Below are 14,836 nucleotides of genomic sequence, written 5' to 3' on the forward strand. Positions count from 1 at the left end.
TTATTGGAAAAATAATAATTTGTTATTGTATAAAAAAATTATAGAGAGGAAGAAGAAGATGACACTGTTTCTAAAAATTATATTTTTGAGTAAGAAATTTGTCCTATTTTCACTGATATTTTATGTGATACTTGTTATGATTTTATATTTTAGATGTAATTTAAAAAAATATTTTAATTGAAAAATTATCTGTACCTTTGATTAGCTTTTTACAGGGATATTTTTAAACGAATTGTCGTAAATGTAAATAAATTGTACACTCTTACTAGTGAATCCAAACAAATATAGTTATGATATATAAAATATAGTTATCATATACGTTAAGAATCTGAGACACTCATTTCAAATAACGTGTTGGTGTTAGATATATATATCATGTCTAATTTAAAAAATATTTATTAAAATTTTTATAATTATAATTTAGTTCTACAATAATTTAAAAAAAATACATTAATTTTATAAAAATTTAAATTTATTGTATAAATTTTTATTATGATTATAAAAATAAAAAATAAATTATTTTTAATCAGTTATAAAAATATTTTTTTTGTTGTATCCTCATATTCTATATTTTAAAAATAATATGTATTTTCATATGCGTGTATTAGTGTTCATAGGTGGTGTTTGTGTTACAAAGATTATATTACATGTCACAAATCAGAGTAGGTACAAATTGTATTTTATTTTAATTTGTTTTTACAATTTTCTTATTTTTATGACTTATTTTTCTTAAATGAAAATATTTCCAGATATTTTACTATCTTATTAGTTATAATATATCATTTTAGTATATTTAATTATAAAAATTAAAATTTTATATTTTAAGAGATGAATGATCAGTAATTAAAGATAACACTACATCAGAATATAAAATATTTACCATAAAATAAACATATAATTAAAAATATTTATTTATAATTTATGATAATAAATAAAGAAAAAATAATTAAATTTGAATGCACATGTACTTTTATCATTGTACCTGATCTAACCGATAGTAGATCATTAAAGTATAATGCTTCCCTCACACACAATTGTATAGCCTCTATCTACCTATAACTATTCCCTCTCACTTTTAATTATTTTTATTATTATATATACCAAAATATCATCTACATGTTTTCTGCATGTATTTCTACTATTTTTTTTTAAATTTTTATTTTAAAAAAAAATTAATCTTGTAAAAGTCTCATTAATTTTTTTAAACAATTCAAAATTCTGTTACCAGATCATTAATTTAAAATAACAATTGAAATTTAATCACTACTTATTTTAAATATTGATATTTTTTATTTTAGTTGAAATTAATTAAGAATATACAAACTATTAGTCATTAATCATCCAATAATTAATTTATTAGTAAAAAAGAAAAAGTAAGAAACATGATTTTACAAAGATACCCCTATGAAGCCCAAAATATCTGATCCCAAACTTCACGTGGCGCGTTACTCTCATTCTCGTGGCATCTTGGTAATATCGGAGACCCCTGCAAGGATAAAAGAGTCATACCAATAAATTAGTGATGCGTGCCAATAAATTCTCAAAACACAGTGCACAGTGCTAAAACTCGAAAGGAAGCAGGCTCATCCCCAAATCACACACACAGAGGAAACACATTGATTTGAAGGCGTTGGTAACAGCGAATGATTTCGCAGCACACGGATCGCTGACGTGGCGAAAGATCGTCGAAATCCCGCGTAAAATCCCAACTTCAATTTTTTCGCGATTCGATTTTCACTTGCGTTTTCTCTACACTGCCCCTCCCCACAACCCTTCTTATCCCCTTCTATCGCGCCCAATCCTCACAGCACAACGCGCACTCTCACTTTTCCCTTTCTCTCTTTCAAACCCTTCTGCTCTTCGCTCACTCTATCCAGAGTCTTCTTCTCTTCACCGACTTTTGCCATGCCGAAGGTTAAAGCTGATACTGCTGCTTCCGATAACAGGTATCGTGTTATTGATTGTTTCTTCTTGCGATTGAGATCTGGTTTTTTTCGATCTGGAGTTTTAGGTTTGGTACTGTTGTCGTGATTTTGTGTTTGCTATGATGCGTGTAGGTTGAAGCGCAAGGGCGCTGGTGCTGGAAGGAAGCAATCGAAGAAAGCTGCCAAGGATCCTAACAAACCTAAGAGACCTCCAAGTGCTTTCTTCGTTTTTATGTACGGATTTTTTTTTGTTGATTTTGTTATAGTTGTGAGTTTTTGTATTTTTGTTTGTGATATTAATTTAAGTCTGTTCGATTGTTCTAGGTCTGAGTTCAGAGAGCAGTTTAAGAAGGAACATCCAACCAACAAATCTGTGGCTGTTGTGAGTTTTCTTGTTCTCTGTTTCTACGAGAGATGGATCAATATTTTTTGATCTTTTTGGATTCTTATGTGTATTTTATGGTGTAACTAATTTTAGGTTGGTAAAGCTGGCGGTGATAGATGGAAGTCTTTGTCCGATGCCGTGAGTATTTACTTTTGAATATCATTTTGTTGATTTTTTTTGGCTAAATAGCTGTGCTTAGTTGTATTTGTTTGTGATATGTTTGATGCTAATTTAATTTAATGGTTCAGGAGAAAGCTCCCTTCATTGCTAGGGCTGAGAAGAAGAAAGAAGAGTACGAGAAGAGTATCTCAGCCTATAATAAGAAATTGGTGAATACATTGTTATCTTGTTTGTTGTTTTGTTCATTATTTTTAACGTAAACTAATTGATGGTTGTGATTTTGGTGTTTAGGAAGGGAAACATTCAGAGGAAGAAGAGTCTGACAAGTCAAAATCTGAAGTTAACGATGAGGAGGAAGATGAGGTAGAATAATTTAATCATTAATTATGATTTGCGATCATGGTTAATCATTATTTAATCCTTCTTGTTTTCTGTTCTGTAGGAGGACGAGGAGGATGACGAGTGAAATTTGTTACATGTGATGGAGCTTAGGTTGATGTGGGAAAAAAAATATTTTGAATAGATGTTGGGTTTAGTATTTGATAGGAAGGTTCCCAACCACATCACTCTGATAATTAGTTTCGGAATTTTTATTTTGTTCTCTTTAGATTTAGATTAGTGCACAATCGAAATTAGGGTTCAGTATCATGATTATGTACTTAAAGTCAATGCTATGATACATTTCAATTTAATTTTTCTAAGAAATTTCAATCTGAATATTTTGTCTTTTTGCTGTCCGTTTTGATTCTTCAGTGGTATACAAGAATCTATACTTCATTTGACCTTACTTTATAGATATCACCTGTAATCTCCAACCCCACCAGTGGGATTCATTTGAACTTCTTATTTTGATCGTTCCGAACGATTTTTAATCTTTTTTGCCTGGAAGAAATTACCTTGTTTTAACTATTATGTTATTAAACTTCGAAAGAAAGGTTGACTCTTTAACAATTGATTAAGCTATTGAACTCTAAATGCGTACTTGCCTCTTGTAACATCCTCTTGTAACATCGAGTTATGAGTGATTATGATTAACTTGACCCTTCGCTATGTGGTGGAGTAATGACAAATCGATTCATGATTTAAGAGTAAAAAAATGGTAGAAATTGTTCTTTATGTAAAACCCTTGGTATAAATCCAAAACTTCAGTATTTTACTCTTACAGCGTTGGACAAATTATAAATACACAACAAAGCTGACCAAAATTACAAATTCATAGTGCTTCGAATTTCTGGTCCAATGAGGGAGTAGATGCTCTTAATTTTGTCTATCCTGTTCAGCAGTCCGCAGTACATGGTTTGCCAATAATGAAAAGGATTTTGCTTCATCTTGCATTTCTGTTGTTCTGAGATTGATTCCCTGTCAAATTTTTAAGATAACATGTATTAAACAAATTTGACATGTGTTCTGAGTAACTGTGTAGGCTAAAATCTTACAAACTCAAATTATTTTTTTTCATCAAAGATACCTGCAACTTTTTCATGTTCTCCTGCAACTTGCTTTGTGCCAATTTAACTACGCCTGTTTCCTGCAGTGCCAGATTCAAAGATTGAAGCCCGGTTCCAATGAACAAATAACGATTTCATGCAATACATGATTAAATGTGCTTACATTGGAATTGGAATATGAAAACCCATATTTCTTCTTAATTTGATCGACTGCACCCGCTTGCTCATCTTGTTCTTCTTTACCCGATGTTTTCTGAATTTTGCCCTTCATCTCTTTTAACCTTCCTGCATATTCAACTTCAACTAATTTAGCTAGCAGCATTATTTAAGGCAAGCACTTTTGATAATCTTTCAACCAATTAAAAATTAAAATGCAGTTTTTGCTTACCAGAGTTAATTGGTTGTAAAAAGGAAATCTAGAAGACTTGAACAGAAGCAGTATCTAATATAAGATAACTACTCTGTCCTGTTAGTTAGAGGTTCGTTAGTAGAATAGTTAATTTGTTTGTGTAAAGGCCCTGTGTAATCCTTTTGTAATATACTATTCTCATTATCAATCATTTACAGTTTTTCCCTACGCAAAGATTTTTGATAAAATTCTGTCATGATTTTAGGTATACCCCATACTTCCAACTTTGAACTCCAGCCACCATTATGTTATTCGTTTATGCAGGTCAATGGGCTGGTGGTAATAGTTTTGGGTAGTTGGAAGGAGGAGGTTACAACTTTACAAGTTCAAGTCTCAGCACTGACATTTGTACTAAACAGAACATTTTTCCTTTTATGCAGGGAAAATGCAGTGTCCATACACGGGCTAGAACAACCTAGAAGATAGATTCTGAGCACTCTTGGACAGTATGTACGCTAAATGAAGGGTATTGCATATTTTTCACTCATCTCAAATCAAATGATAAAATGAGTGATCACATGAGCACCTATTATCTTATTTCATTCCAATCCCACTAGTTCATAACTTCTTGACTATGATTAATTAATTGTCTCACAGAAGTAAAGTTACTAACCTTTTAGAGCCTCAAACTTTCCAGGCAATTTCTTCTTGTTAAAACTTCCCATTATACCTTGATCTTTTCGTTTTTCTTCATGATCATCTAGGTCAATGTCATCTGTACAGAAAGCACCAAAAAATGGTTGTTTCAAACTTATTTATTTATCCATATGATACAAAAACGAGAACTGCCTTAGGAAGCAGTCGATTTATATACCATTTGTATTTTCTGACTAGCACAGTCAATGATTGAAAAGGCCTTATTTCATAATATGATTAGACAATTTCTGTTTCGTGGTTGTAGGCTATGTAATATTGAGTAGCTCAGACCTAAGGAAATTCCGTACCTATATTTAATTCAAGCTCTTCATCAACAGTCAGATTATCATTATTAACAGCATCACATGGAAAATTTTCAGTTGAAAAGATAGCTGAGAGTTTCTGGATAGTTTCTTTAGATTCTTCTGTTTCCAAGATGGGAGCATGCTTTTCTTTACTGCCAGTAAAATCTTTGATGACAGAGCTGAATATACCCTGAGAAGACCAAAAATGAAGATGAAACACCTTTAATCACATATATGTTTTAAGAAGTTATTAAGATATACTATTTACCCTTTTCTTTTCCTTATTTATGACTGGGCTAGGGACAAGCTCTTCTTGTGAAAACATCATTCCTTTCCTGTAGATGCAGCTAATAGAGTCCAAAAGCCTAAAAGTCAACAAAATGTAAAAATGAGGGTTAATACTACTACCACTTTTCATCTTCGCTGTGAGGAATATTATTTCAATATCCATAACCAAGTATTTCTCTGTACTATATGTATAGGAGCAAGAGATAGATAACAAGATTTACTATGGCATCTTGACTTTTGAGCCATATATTGTATATAGTTATATACCTGAAAATATTCCTTTGGACCAACAATGAGACAACAAAAATTTCCTGGTCACCATTCACCTGTAAATGGAACTAGAGCTTATTTAATATAAATCTTCTAAAGAGATTTGTACCGTTAGAAAACAATGCTCATACCAAAACAAGATCTCCTTTGGATGAACAACATATCTGGCTCTCAGAAAATGGCTTTGATTTTGGAGGAGTGTAACTGAAACCTCTAATTGAAGTCTCCACAACCAGGGATAACTCTGGCAAAGACCTATCATATAAAATATGTCTATGTATTAAATTATTATAGCGAAGAGAAAAAAGAGTACTTGACATGCACTTAAAACAAGGAATAACTGAAGTTCTTTATATCTCCCGGAAAAAATACAGAAATAGTCCAAATTCTAAGAAACATATTTGTTGGTTTTTGGATAAATGATATGTTTTTCTTAACTTGTCAATGAAAAACTATCTTCAAAATCGGTGGAGTTGTTACTTTAACAAATGACGTTTTTTCATATGTTCTATACCATCAAAATATGTTCTCATATAAAGTTCAGACTGGGAAAAAGCACCACCTTAATTCTACTTTTCCACTAGTGAAAATAAGTATAAGGCCAACATCAGAATGACTGTAAAATGTTGATGCCCAGCAACATGAAGAGGAATGAAACTTTTTCTTGTATAGCACCTTCTTAACTCCCTGGAATACATCATTGCAAGCATCAGCTGATGTTTTTGTTATTCATGACTCCTGATTATGGATGTAAGGAATTCATGCATCTCACCTGAATCGCATGCACCAATGAATAGACATATAAAGCTTTCTCAGAACAAAGCAGAATGTACTGCTGCTTCGTTGTTGCATCGTCAATATGGTTCTTTTCACTCAAGTCTAATCCATCTTTTGTAATTGATCCTGTGACCTGTTCACCTTGTCCATCTGTGTACCACAACAACATTTCTTTTACCATTTTCAGTAATTTCTTTCACATCAATCAATAACAGTGTTGAAATTTTGATCCTTAAAAGAATGAGCATCTGTAAAATTATACATCACTAATTTTTTATAATTGATAATTACGTAAACCACACAAACTCTTACCCAAAACCTTCATAAATAAAGCTTTAGAGGGCTTCTTAGGAGAAATAGTTCCTGTGCCTAGTGTGTTTCCATTTTCTTTATCTAGTGCCATAACAGATGAATCTTTTGTTCCAACTGCTAAAATGTTCTTTTCAAAACCATGTAAACTGCAGGTTAGGAACTGCAGAGAGATGATACCAGCAGAAATTTCACTCGTAATATGTTTCTGGTATAACAAAGTTGGCCCATCTAGGTTAAAAACTGAAACCTGCACCAAATTGGATCAATAAACGTTACAGCATAAAAGTTACTTAGCAAAGTCAATAAACAACTATAATCTCAAAACACAAGGAACACAAAATAGGTAGTCCCATGCAATATCTGTTGATCTTGTCAAAGCTGAAGTAACAAAACATTTAGAAATTACCACCCAAACATATGATCAAGGAACAGAAATCTGCTAGAAAGTTCCGCAAAGGAGAGACAATATGCTCCTTTTTTGGTTATGCTAAATGGTCCTCATTATTGGTAAATTTGTTTAATGAAGTTGTTTATGCAGTCCTATGATCTTTGGTATTTGTTGGAGCCCTTCTAGTTGCATTAGTGCTAGAGTGGTTAGTCTGGCAATTATGCTTGTGGGAATATCCTTGCTGAGGACCAATGTATTCATCTACAGACCTATAAATTGAGGACTTCTATTTCTTTTAATACAACTGCAAAACTGGCCTTTTCTTTTAAAATATGCTTTTGGAATTTGTGCCTTTAACTCATTTCTTTGAATACTTTTGGACTAGCAAGCTAAAACCACATTTCCAAACCCAAAAAAAGTAGAAAATTATCTTACATGTCCTTGATCAGAACCAACAGCAAGATGCATTGAACTGGGATCTATGTTCATTGATAAAATGGCACCAGTACTCTTTACATGTTTCACACTTTGGATTATATGATCAGTCCCTTTCTTTGTACCCCCTGTAAAAGAAGGAATGAAAAAGGGAACTCCGTATTGATTAGTATATGAATCATACAAGCCTTCTGATAAATGATAACCAAGCAAAAGGTATGTGCTGTGTAACATACCAGTAAGAGACATGAAGCTGTTGGTGGCATATGGTTCAGGTTTGAATCTAAAGATGCAAATCTGTAAATCATGTTTGTGTCAGACACATTATAGGCAGGCGGGAATGATGCGAGAGAGAAGGAAATTATCAGAGCAAGGAACCTCACCATTCCACTTTGGTCACCAGAAGCAAGAACTGGAGAATTGATATCAAAGTATAATGCTGTCAACGGTATACCACTCAATGAACAGTCATTTTCACTCTGGATTGAGATTGAGGAAACAAATAATAAGAAACACAGAAAATAAATAAGTAAAATTTTTAAATACATGGAAAAGAAAATAAATTGCCTTTAGCCCTACCTAGAGCTTGTTTGAGCTTAAAGTTAATAATATTTTGATGTATAACATACTTGGCTATTCAACATTTACTTGGTTATCTGGATTTATCAGAACATTCAGAAATTTCCTTATCAATCCAATACTTCAACACAAAACATTGGCATGATTAGCCAATTCAATAACTTATCTAGACAAATAAGTTGGCTGATGGTTTGCATTCATGAACGTAGCTTCTTTTGGAAAGAGTGAAATGTATCCCAAAAGAAGACACAAAGAGCATTTTGCATATTATGCAAGCAAATGGCGTGCACTGGAGGTTGTTAGTAAAGCTAACATTTTTGTATGAATTATTTTGTTGTACAGACTAATTGTTTCTTTCCACTCAATGCAACTGGTGAGTAGGTGTGACTGATAAAAGTATTACCTGTTGCTTCAATTGCAAAATCGGAGTGAAAATGGGGCATGAAGCATCCCAGAAGGTTATGGCTCCATTGCTGTGTCCAGTTATGTACAAGTTTTGAACTTTGGAAAATCCTGTAAATTTGGCCGAACTTAGGATGATTCCATCCTTCTGATTTGTTTCAACAGGCACAAACAATGGATAGTTTTTGAACAGCTGTGTGTAATACTATGCGATAAAGACAAACAAGGTCGAAATCAATGCCATTTACAAAAAAGGTGGATTGCAAACAGAATGAACATGGTAGAGAAAAATTTATAGTTTCAGAACCGTATTACCTCATCTTCAGAATTAAACACATTAGTAGAATTGTTGGAGATAAATTTTGCTGTTGTGATGCTTGCTTCTGCCAGTGGTAACTTCACAATTACTTCCCTTGGAAGTGAAGGTGTGGACTTATTAGATTGGCATTGTAGCAGATACTTCTCAATCAAACTATCGTCATACATATATAGATGGCCTGACTTCCCAAGCAAAATAAAAGAATCTTGTTTATGCTTGCTTTGCTCAGTTGAAGTTAATGATATGATCTCCATGTCGGTACAACATTCAGACAGATGAAGTCCAAGTTTAATTGTGCGAGATTCTGTATTCTCATTCAGCAACACTACCTGCTTCATGATGTAAGTGGTATCAAGATCTAAAATATACCTAGAGGGAGTGGAAAGGATGAAGCAAATTCCTTATACATCTCATTTAGTTAAATGAGAAAACTTCATAGTGAAAAGTGGTATGTGTGTTAATTTAGAAAATTGTACCTAGCTCTAATTCATTGAACAAAGGGCAGAGTATGCCTTCTGAAAATCAAAGTTCCTGTAACTGGTAACAGTAAACTCTAGTTTTACTTGTTTTAGAAAGGGCCATCACTTAGGAATATCTCATTATAAAGAAAGATGAAATGTTCAAATAATTTGTCCTAGGACAAGATATTTTGTTATAAATGCTTTGAACAAGCATTCAAATACCTGCAACAAGTTTGAAGATGCATAGTCAGAAGCTCCCATAACATATAATCGACTAGCCTTTCCTCCAGCATAAACCCATTTTATTGATCCTATGGAGATTTTTTCTGACTTGTATCCTAAGTTAAGTTTGAGAAATGGAGTGTTTTGATTAATACATTCAGATGCTGAGACATTTCCTATATTTAGAGAAGGGATTCTCCAAATGAAGAGCTCTCCGTTGTTGTACCCTATAGCCACTTTACTTCCAAATGGACACACCCAACATGCCGAAGTCACTTTTTTTGTTTCATTATGCAGTGGCTGCAACTTACTTCCACCAGTTCTTAAGATAGATCTACTTTCCTGAACATCCCATAATATCATTTGACCATTTCTAAAGATTATGAGAACCCTGCAATGGAACACATAAGAGACATAAGTTTGAGTGTACAAATAAATGATCAAGTAAAAACATGAACCAAAATGTTTGTACAAAAACATCCTAAGGATGGCTGTGTTTGTGAAGATCACCTCTTACTTTCAGCTGCTGGTTGAGGCAGTACGTGCGTCACAACAGTATCATCAGACACTTCAGAGTTACCTAAACAAAAATAATTAAGGAACTTAAATTGACAACCAGGTGCTTTAAGAGAGGAATAAGGGACCAGGGAAGTGGGTGGGTTTAAGATTTACATGTAACATGCGAAGGAAAAAGAAACAATGCTACAAAATATTTCTCACCATATGAAGCTGAGAGAGGTATGACGTATTTCATTTTAACCAAACGCCATGATGGTTCTTGATCAAGCATCAAAACTGAAATATCACCATTAGAATGTCCGATGTACCTGTAACACAGATACATACAAGCTCATAACTTACGCAGCTTTGCTTCATAGCTTGTTCTGAATTATAATTACTACTTACATATAGAGGCTATGTTGAATGACTACAAAGCATGTGATTTCTTCTTTAGCAATATACACATCAGACAGCGATTTCTTGTCTATGTCCCAAACCTAAATGTAAAATTTCTCAGGACAATCAATTTTCCGAATAAACTGAGATCTTAAACATGATAATAAAAGTATATTGACACATTCAATGAAAAGAAAATAATAGCATTCCGAATGATATTAGTGGAACAAGCTTAAATTCATAGGCAACATGGAAAAAAACAACAAAAGTGAGCAAGTCCCCATATGTATACTCGCCTCAATATGGTCATTGGAAGTAACATTTATAAGGACACCTTGGTTCTGGATGAACTGCATCAATTAAATATAATAGCATAGTTAGTACACAGGCATACTTGACATTCCTAAAGAAAGGGACATTTTTCACAACAGTACGAGGGAATTGTCCCGTTTTTCACAACAGGACGAGGGAATTGTCACATAACCTGTAGAAACTTGCTAGGCTGGGCTTCACTGGATTCAAGCATGGCTTGAGCATTATCTTTTCCATAGAGTTTAATCTGGCCATCCCTTTTTGAAAAACTCAACAAAATCAGTTTCAAACATGAAAACTCACCCATTTCAACAACCTTATAAGTTCATATAGTATGTCCCCTTCCCAGGATTTTTACACTAATCTCTCTGCCACTTAGATGGTTACATAGGAAGGAGTGCAACACAAAATCGATCAGAAAGTAAAAACTATGAGAGTATATATTCATGATATGCACTATAATGACCCCATAGTTTGAATCATTATGCATGTAGTTGAGGGGAACATACTTTGTAGAAAGAGCCAGTATCCTCTGAATGGTGTCATAGGCGAAATTGGTACCACCAGATGGCACCCCATGATGAAATACCAACCGTGGATCTACATCACTAGCTTTCAATCCATCCGATGAATTTCCACCAGTCTGCAAAGAAATTCACAAAATTCAATGCCTATATTTTTAGTGCTGCCTTCTGTGGCTGTGGCTGTGGCTGGTTTTCATTCATGTATACCAGAGTAATGTTATTTGCATACTATTTTAGTACAATATAATAAAAACAGCTCAGAAATTTAAGCATTGTAATTGATCGTGACATCTTCTAAAAGTAAGCACCATGCAAGTTTATGTACTCTTTTGTGTGTGCAGTTTTCAAAATTTTAAACTCAGACTCAAACTTGGAAGAAAGAACACCTTCTATTTCATCATATTCACAACTAACAATACCTTAGGCCTGATTGTTTCCATTTTCACCTTTTAACAATTACATTAGACTCTGAAAGTATAATTCACTTATATATATATATATATATATATATATATATATATATATATATATATGTCACTTTAACAGTGCCTATGTACAAACATACTTCAATTTAATCACTCGCGGTGACTTTAATACCTAAACTTAACTCAGAAAATTCTAGTTCTTGAAAGTATTTTCGAAATCTTATTTAAGTTCTACTACAAATGGCATCAATAAATAAAACAGCTTAGTAAAATGATAGGAACTAATTAAGCTCACATACTAAAATGAATTTAAAACAGAACTAAAACAGATTATTGTCTGAAGATTTATTTTTCGAATTTTAATATTTTCAGAAATAAAATCGGTGTACTTCCATGGGACCTTGGATTCTAGTGGCAGTGGGTTAACAGATCTTGACCAACATTAACGCATTCAAACATGGGCCCACTCATCAATTACCACCGACCATAATCCTATCCATATATATATATATATATATGTATATTTCTTTTTCTTTTTCTTTTTCTTTTTATTTTCTGTTCCCCCTCTTTTGTGTCACTATTAAAATTACTCATTTCAGTTTTGTGGTGTGTAGTTATTACTGTGGAGGAATTGAGACTTAATTTGGAAGTGAAGTTATCACATTTCATCGTCATATGGTAAATCCAATTTGATCCTTAAAATGAACTTATTATTTTGAAACGTAATGCACAGAAAACATTTACACCCTATGAAACGTTTGTGTCTGTTTCCATACGTATGAACAGGTTTTGAAACACACAACTCAACCGACCCAGAACGTTTTCCTTTTTTTGAGATTCTGCAGAAAAAATTTTAAACCAGAAACAGAATATGGTAAAAATTTGGATAGAAAAAAACTAATCACATGATGAAAAAAAAACATTTAAGAAACCCAGTTTTTGTATACCATATGCTCATCATATAGAATTTTAATACGAATTAAAATACTCTTAGCGTAAGGATAAAAACGAAATTTAGCAGCAATATCCAGGGTGTATAAAATATATCAGCATGACAACCATAGCATCCTCGAATTTATGTTTTAAATTGTATTGCTACAATCGAAGTCTTCAATTTTTGAAATTCAAAATATAATATAAACCGAATATCTAAGTTCAAAAGCAAAAGAAAGAAAAGGAAATCTCGATTCGAAAGAAAATTGATGATGATGCTGAGTGATGGTTGAAACTTTGAGTGAATAACTCATAGTTTAGCTTGGCAGAAAGAAGTGATGGATGTTTCAGTACTAAGGAATGTGTGAAGAATTTGGATGATGATGATGATAGGAAGAGAAAAAGAAGAATATGAAAAGGAGTTACCTTCTTGATGGAAGCTTTCTCTACTAATTTCTTCACAAACATTTCTTATTTTGAAGGATGAGAAGCTCTGAATCAGAGATTGAGTTTGTAAGGAAAATGAAAACAAAGAGAGAAGAAAAGTTTGGTTTGTAATAACTGATATTTTCAGAAGGAGCAGTTGCTTGCACTTTCTCACTTTCTTCTCTTTCTCATCATCATTTGCTTCTCAGACACAACCAAGTGACTCACTTTTATACACAAAAAAAACACAAAACAAAGAAGAAAAATGTTATTTCACACATACTTAAATAAACAGTCATAATACATTCAAAATCATTTTTTTTTCTACCTCTATCTATAACTTCTAGTATTATTATTTAATTATCTGTTACATCATTTAATCATAAATTTACCTTTTATTATATTATTTTTTAAAGCTGTTACATCAAGATCATATATAACTTCCTCAAAGTTTTTCTTGGAAAACACCATTTTACAATCTTAAAAAAAATTATCTGTTGACTTAATAAAAAATATCAATTTACAATTTTTTAAAATTTCTTCGTCGACCTTGGTATAAGTAAAAGATTGTTTCTCTTTCTAAAATTATAATTTGAAACGATTTACTGTTGAGTTTTCAATATATCATCAATTAAGACAAAATTAAATGCTTGTCATGATTAAATTTGACTCAATTTTTTAAATATATTTGTAACAATTTAATATTTAAAAGGAAAAAAAGAAACAAAGCATTATTAAAATAATGGGGTTTTTTAAAAGAGAATATTTTTTAGCATATGTTTAAGATTCATCGTAGTTAGAAAAATAGGAGTAAAATCACAGTTAAAATTAAGAATTAAAGAATTTGTTGTAACAAGGTGGACAAGTTGGATAGTAACACGTGTGAGAATAAAATAGTGTAAGATTATTATTGAGGGATAGGTGGCACCACAAAAACCACTTTGCTTATGACACCCTCTCCACTTTCATCTTTACCAACTTTATTTTCTTTAAATTATTACTTTTCATTTTATATCACCTATCAATCACTTCATTCATACCAACATTACCAAAGTTAAGGAAAACACAGATACAAATTTATTAAAAAACATCTCACTCGGACATGCGAATACGTATAATATATAAATATGTATAATTATTAAAATGTAAAATATAATAACACAAATTTATATATTATATAATTATAAATTATATAAATTGATAATAAAGATTTATGTGTATAAATATTTTTTAATTTTTTTAGAATATAAATATATTTTTTATTGCTGGTTCAAAAGAATTTGTTCATTATTTCTTTTAATTATAATAAAAATTTATATAATAAGTTTTAGTTTTTAGAAATTAATATATTTATAATTTTTAAAATCGTATTAAAATTGTCAGAAATCTAAAAATATTTTTTAAATTGGACATGTTAATGTATCCTACGATTGTCGTACGAATGTCAGTACCCGATTCGTGTGTCCAACACGAATACGCCATTTAAGAGGAGTGTATGAGCTTCATAACTCACCACCCAAAAAGCACATTCTTATTATCTTTTTTTTTTCTAACCTAATTGTTTAATACGAGAGTATTGGTGATTCCAAACCTATAATATTTAATATAGTTAAGAATAAATGTACTTTGTATAATTTA

General features: G+C 31.9%; 2 protein-coding genes across 3 annotated transcripts; one reads left to right on the forward strand and one right to left on the reverse strand.

Annotated features, from left to right (window-relative positions):
* The first annotated feature begins 1,563 nt into the window (after positions 1–1,563).
* LOC137808531 (high mobility group B protein 2) lies at positions 1,564–3,156 on the forward strand. The gene is made up of 7 exons (XM_068609693.2): positions 1,564–1,946; positions 2,058–2,159; positions 2,250–2,307; positions 2,404–2,448; positions 2,559–2,639; positions 2,722–2,793; positions 2,873–3,156. The coding sequence occupies exons 1-7, from the start codon at positions 1,906–1,908 to the stop codon at positions 2,894–2,896; spliced, it is 423 nt and encodes a 140-aa protein (XP_068465794.1). The 5' UTR covers positions 1,564–1,905; the 3' UTR covers positions 2,897–3,156.
* Positions 3,157–3,527: 371 nt separating this feature from the next.
* Positions 3,528–13,463, reverse strand: LOC137808530 (uncharacterized). 2 transcript variants are annotated; one of them, XM_068609692.2, is made up of 24 exons: positions 13,199–13,463; positions 11,400–11,533; positions 11,063–11,147; positions 10,875–10,928; positions 10,588–10,679; positions 10,402–10,508; positions 10,192–10,261; positions 9,682–10,072; positions 8,995–9,327; positions 8,681–8,884; positions 8,082–8,177; positions 7,935–7,995; positions 7,699–7,826; positions 6,876–7,122; positions 6,559–6,713; positions 6,349–6,473; positions 5,918–6,041; positions 5,784–5,842; positions 5,497–5,593; positions 5,232–5,418; positions 4,901–5,002; positions 4,042–4,163; positions 3,899–3,958; positions 3,528–3,789 (listed from the first exon to the last, which is right to left on the reverse strand). In XM_068609692.2, exons 1-24 carry the CDS (start codon positions 13,238–13,240, stop codon positions 3,688–3,690), a joined length of 3,177 nt encoding a protein of 1,058 aa, XP_068465793.1. In that variant the 5' UTR covers positions 13,241–13,463; the 3' UTR covers positions 3,528–3,687. The 2 variants fall into 2 exon arrangements, with proteins under 2 accessions (XP_068465793.1, XP_068465792.1); XM_068609691.2 differs by having other exon boundaries at positions 8,995–9,330.
* Between the last annotated feature and the right edge of the window lie 1,373 nt (positions 13,464–14,836).

Source organism: Phaseolus vulgaris, chromosome 3 (assembly GCF_051622355.1).
Source record: "Phaseolus vulgaris cultivar YP4 chromosome 3, ASM5162235v1, whole genome shotgun sequence".
Classification (NCBI taxonomy): Eukaryota; Viridiplantae; Streptophyta; class Magnoliopsida; order Fabales; family Fabaceae; genus Phaseolus; species Phaseolus vulgaris.

Excerpts from the sequence above, each read along its gene's own strand:
- LOC137808531 (XM_068609693.2), top strand. The coding sequence starts at position 1,906 with ATGCCGAAGGTTAAAGCTGATACTGCTGCTTCCGATAACAG. Across the intron at positions 1,947-2,057 it reads ACTGCTGCTTCCGATAACAG|GTTGAAGCGCAAGGGCGCTG; the intron begins GTATCGTGTTAT and ends TGATGCGTGTAG. Across the intron at positions 2,308-2,403 it reads CCAACAAATCTGTGGCTGTT|GTTGGTAAAGCTGGCGGTGA; the intron begins GTGAGTTTTCTT and ends AACTAATTTTAG.
- LOC137808530 (XM_068609691.2), bottom strand. The coding sequence starts at position 13,240 with ATGTTTGTGAAGAAATTAGTAGAGAAAGCTTCCATCAAGAAG. Across the intron at positions 8,885-8,994 it reads TGTTTAATTCTGAAGATGAG|TATTACACACAGCTGTTCAA; the intron begins GTAATACGGTTC and ends TTTATCGCATAG. Across the intron at positions 3,790-3,898 it reads AGAACATGAAAAAGTTGCAG|GGAATCAATCTCAGAACAAC; the intron begins GTATCTTTGATG and ends AAAATTTGACAG.